Source organism: Peromyscus californicus, unplaced genomic scaffold (assembly GCF_007827085.1).
Source record: "Peromyscus californicus insignis strain IS unplaced genomic scaffold, ASM782708v3 Scaffold_20__1_contigs__length_68692818, whole genome shotgun sequence".
In the NCBI taxonomy this organism is placed as follows: Eukaryota; Metazoa; Chordata; class Mammalia; order Rodentia; family Cricetidae; genus Peromyscus; species Peromyscus californicus.
Window position 1 is genome coordinate 62,899,637 of NW_026294503.1, and position 4,133 is coordinate 62,903,769.

Genomic DNA, 4,133 nt, shown 5'->3' on the forward strand with positions numbered 1-4,133 from the left:
CATTTAGTGGGTATCTAAACATGGGCACTAGGGGCAATGTATTCACTCAATTTGTGTGGAGGTACAGTGTTAACTCAGATTTAGAAACATTGCAGTCCAGTATCCCAACACATCAACAAAAGAAAACAAAAAACGATTCAGCTGAGGTCTCTGAATCATTAAGGGCAAAGACAAAATTGTATTCAGGCCGTTTGAAGTCTACTATGTGTGGGTTGGAGAATCCTAGGGAAGGGAATGGAACTTGGTGGCTCTTATTTAAGTATCCATCCTACAGACATTAAGCGTTCGCCTTCTGCGTCTCAGACGCTATTTTAAGCGCCGGGGATTCCGTGATGGATGGTGCAGGGGAGGGAAATCTGTTGTTATGGAGTTTTCATTCTCAAAATGTAAGTACGAAGCTTCCCCATTCTCATAAACTCACAGTAACCTGGGTAGAAACAGTTGGGTCCCATAAGGGACAGAATCTCACCCTGAGCTTTCTGGAGCGAGGGAACTGGTTTATGCAGCAGAAGGGAGAGGCAGAAAACGGTCATACCCTCCGCCTCCCTCTGCACCGCCAGGCCCGGCGCGGCCAGCTCGCCTGGGATTATTAACAATCGCCTCGCTACCCAGTCCCGCGGGCCGCTGGAGGACAAGGACAGGATCCAGCTCTCGCGCCATCCTCCAAGGAAGGAATGCGGGGGAGCTGGTGAAAAGCCCTCCTAGGCAGACGGTCTCTCTCGGGTTTGGGGGTGGGGGGCGTGCAGCAAACTGCTCTCTCATGCTGTCCTATTAAACATTGCAGCCACACGGTCTTTGCAGCTTCTCTGAGGCCACTGCAGCGTCCCCGCCCAGCCCGTCAGCCCATAGAACACAGCTCCACTGCAGCTTCGGAGCCCTGTTCTCTTTCTTCTCCACTTCCTCGTTGCCATGGAGACACACGTCATTTACGTGCCGTGCGTCGCCTTGGAAACGGGGGAGCATCCGCGGCGCGGCCGGGAGACCCGCCCCTGCCGCTCCAGCCGCACTCGCGGGCTCTTGCTGGTGGATGGCCGTGGGGGGAGTCCCGAGAACGACGCGCTGCAGGTCCTCGTCTCGACCCCGACCCGTCTGCGAGCGCCTCTGTGACCCGGAGAGCCTGTGGGCACTCTGCCGGTGGTTGCCGGGAGGGCGGCGGGGACATAGGCACCACCCGGGAGGCGAGCTGGCAGGGCACTTTTGCCCCTGGGCAAGCCCGAAGACGCTGGCCCCAGGACCCTAGACGGGGCTTCGTTCCGTCGACTCTTCTCGGCCTTCCGTGATCCTGCCGGCGCCCTCTGCCTGGGGCTGCTCTCTTCACGTCGGCTCCCCGCCCATCTAGGGAAGCTAGGTGTCCCTGGGCTCCACCCCGTCCCTCCCGGGACCTCTCCCCCTCCACACCCTTCCCCCCACCCTGGAGGCCCGGCTGGACGCGACCCAGAGCTGCCACCGCCCGCTTCTGCCACTCAATGGAGGACAGTCTGCTGGAGATCATGACCAAGGACGGCGGCGATATGCCGGCGCCGCTGGAGGTGTCCACGGTGCCCGCCGTGGGGGACGTGATCTCTGGGGAGTATAACGGCGGCATGAAGGAACTGATGGAGCACCTGAAGGCCCAGCTGCAGGCCCTGTTTGAGGACGTGAGGGCCATGCGAGGGGCGCTGGACGAGCAGGCCTCGCACATCCAGGTTCTGTCGGACGACGTGTGCGCCAACCAGCGGGCCATAGTCTCCATGTGCCAGATTATGACCACCGCGCCCCGCCAGGGAGGCTTGGGCGTGGCTGGCGGCAAGGGGAGCTTCCCGAGTGTTCCCCATGAGCCGGAGACACCTGAGCCTGGGACTGGGGACAGCGGCTTGCTGGGTCGTGATCCAGGGGAGGAGGACGAGGATGAAGAGGAGGAGAAAGGGATACCCAGCCCCGCCACACCCACCAGTCACTGTGAGCGCTCCGAGAGCCCCTGTGCTGGTCTCCTTGGGGAGGATGGGCCACTTGTGGAGCCCCTCGACCTGCCTGACATTGCCCTGCTGCAGCTGGAGGGCGAGGTCTCTCTGTGAGGGGGATCCCACGGGGGCACCAACTACCTGGGCTTTGGGTTTCCAAGTGCTTAACGCGAGGGAACTGAACAGTGTGCTTCACTCCAAACGCGGTTCTTATAGGTCAGGGAGAGAGAGAGACTCTCTCACAGAAGGATTTGTAGGGTGAAGGACTTCGGAAGCATCGCGAATTCCACCCAACCACGCATCATAGCAAAACTGCAGAAAGGTGAGGTTCCCGGAGAGGAAGTGTCTCTGGGACTCCCATCCATCCCTTTACCTTGCCCTCTCCCCTCTTCCCAGGAAACAGGAGGACCATTGAATTATGTAAATAAAATTCTGCTTTTTCTACTCTGAAAAAGGACTCATCTAGGACTTTGGCAAATAATCTCTATTTACCTAGAAATTAAGGAATTGGGGGTATATTCTGTTCTGGCAACAGGAAATTTACCCTTTTGCTGAAATCTAAGATATACAGTGCTCTGCAGAAGCCTCTCCCCTCACAGATCTCTGCGGCTGTTGATTGGTAAAGGAAGCTTGAGGAGGGAACTGCAGCCCTAGGAATCTGGGTGCATGGGGTTCCCAGGGCCCCTGGGCTGGGAGGAGCTATGAATGTGCATGAAGACACAATAGCTCAGCCTCTGGGATTTTGCATGCAGAGCCGAAGCTGCCCCGTCACTGACTTCATCTGGGATTGCTTTCCACTCACCTGGACCTAGAGAACACAGTGCCCTGTTCACAGGCAGAGACTTGGGGCTGGTCAGCAACAGACCAGATTTAGGGGACGCTTGAGAAACTCTTGCAGGGGGGAGGTTGAGGGGCTGCAGCCCAAACCTGTCTTTTCTGGCTATACCCGCTTAAACTTCAGTTTTCCTTTTTCTGTCGGTATGTCACGACCCTCTCTCTGCTTTTTGGTGTTGCCTCCATAATGTCTTGTGTTTTGTGCGTCCACTTGTGTAGTAGTGTGTGAGCCCTCAGGGGCAGGGCTTGTGGCTCTAGTATTAGGTTCATGGGGCTGCAGACCCTTCTGTGAGCCCCGGGTTATCATGGCACTTCTTCCCCCCTCTTTCCCCTTTTACCCCACTCCTCTACCAGGGCATGGAGCATGTGGCTGTCCTGAGGTTCCTTAACTGATGCGCCTCCCTCCCTCCCTCCTCCCTGGTGACTTTGTGTGCCCTTCCCCCTCCTTTGCGTATCCTTTGCAATGCTTTCCTTGGTGTCAACCTTAATAAAAAGACGTCATCTCCCCTCTTGCTGACTGGTACTAAGGGGGCTTGAGGGTGGGGCTTCTGGGTCTGCTGCGTGGCTCAGGGCTTAGTCGGAAACTTGGGGATCATGCCTTCCCTCCTCTCTCCTGGCCTCCAGTCCCAAAGAGTTAACTGACCTTGTTCTGGTTGGGATAAGCATTGCCGGATCTCTTTCTCTTCTGCCCCGGACCTTGATCCAAACTGGACTGGGAAGTGTGCAGATCTGCACCGAAATACCCAGCTTACAGTGGGTTTTTGGTAGCCAGCATCCCACACCTGTCCGAGACTTCTTTTCAGTGAAGCATTCCCGTGCCCCCTCCCCCTCCCCCCGCCCCCCAACCCTGCCACAGGGTGACTTCTGAACGAGAGCCCTGGCACAGCAGGCATGACACCTGTTCTAGGGATGGAGTGGCAGTCGCTGTTCTGGAGGGGTTGCCCAGGGTTTCTGGAGCGGAGTGACACATCACTAAGGAAACCACAATAACTGCCTCGGGCCTCTAGTGGAAGATGCCGGCAAGGTGTTCCCCCAAGAGTCAACACTGACATCATCTCTAGGCAGCTCCCTTGGGTGATGATGTCCTGAGGCTGCCCCAGAACAAAGGTTTAAGAGCAGACGAGGCTGTGGTGTGTGTGTGTGTGTGTGTGTGTGTGTGTGTGTGTGTGTGTGTGTGTGTGTTTCTCTGTGTGTGTGTGTGTGGCATGTAAAATTGCTTCTCTACAGAGAGGTCCAAAAAGGGCTAAAGGCACAGATATGGGTTTGAATCTTTAAATTCCAACACTGAATTGACTCTGAGACTTGGTTTTCAGAATGCATATGATAGGAATAAAAACTTGTTGGCAAGAAAAATACATG

The 4,133-nt window shown here is 56.2% G+C and overlaps 1 protein-coding gene across 1 annotated transcript; it reads left to right on the plus strand.

The window, feature by feature from the left end:
* Positions 1-985: 985 nt before the first annotated feature.
* On the plus strand, positions 986-3,284 carry Ccdc184 (coiled-coil domain containing 184). Its single transcript, XM_052747503.1, has one exon. The coding sequence runs from the start codon at positions 1,467-1,469 to the stop codon at positions 2,052-2,054; it is 588 nt and encodes a 195-aa protein (XP_052603463.1). The 5' UTR covers positions 986-1,466; the 3' UTR covers positions 2,055-3,284.
* The last annotated feature ends 849 nt before the right edge of the window (positions 3,285-4,133 follow it).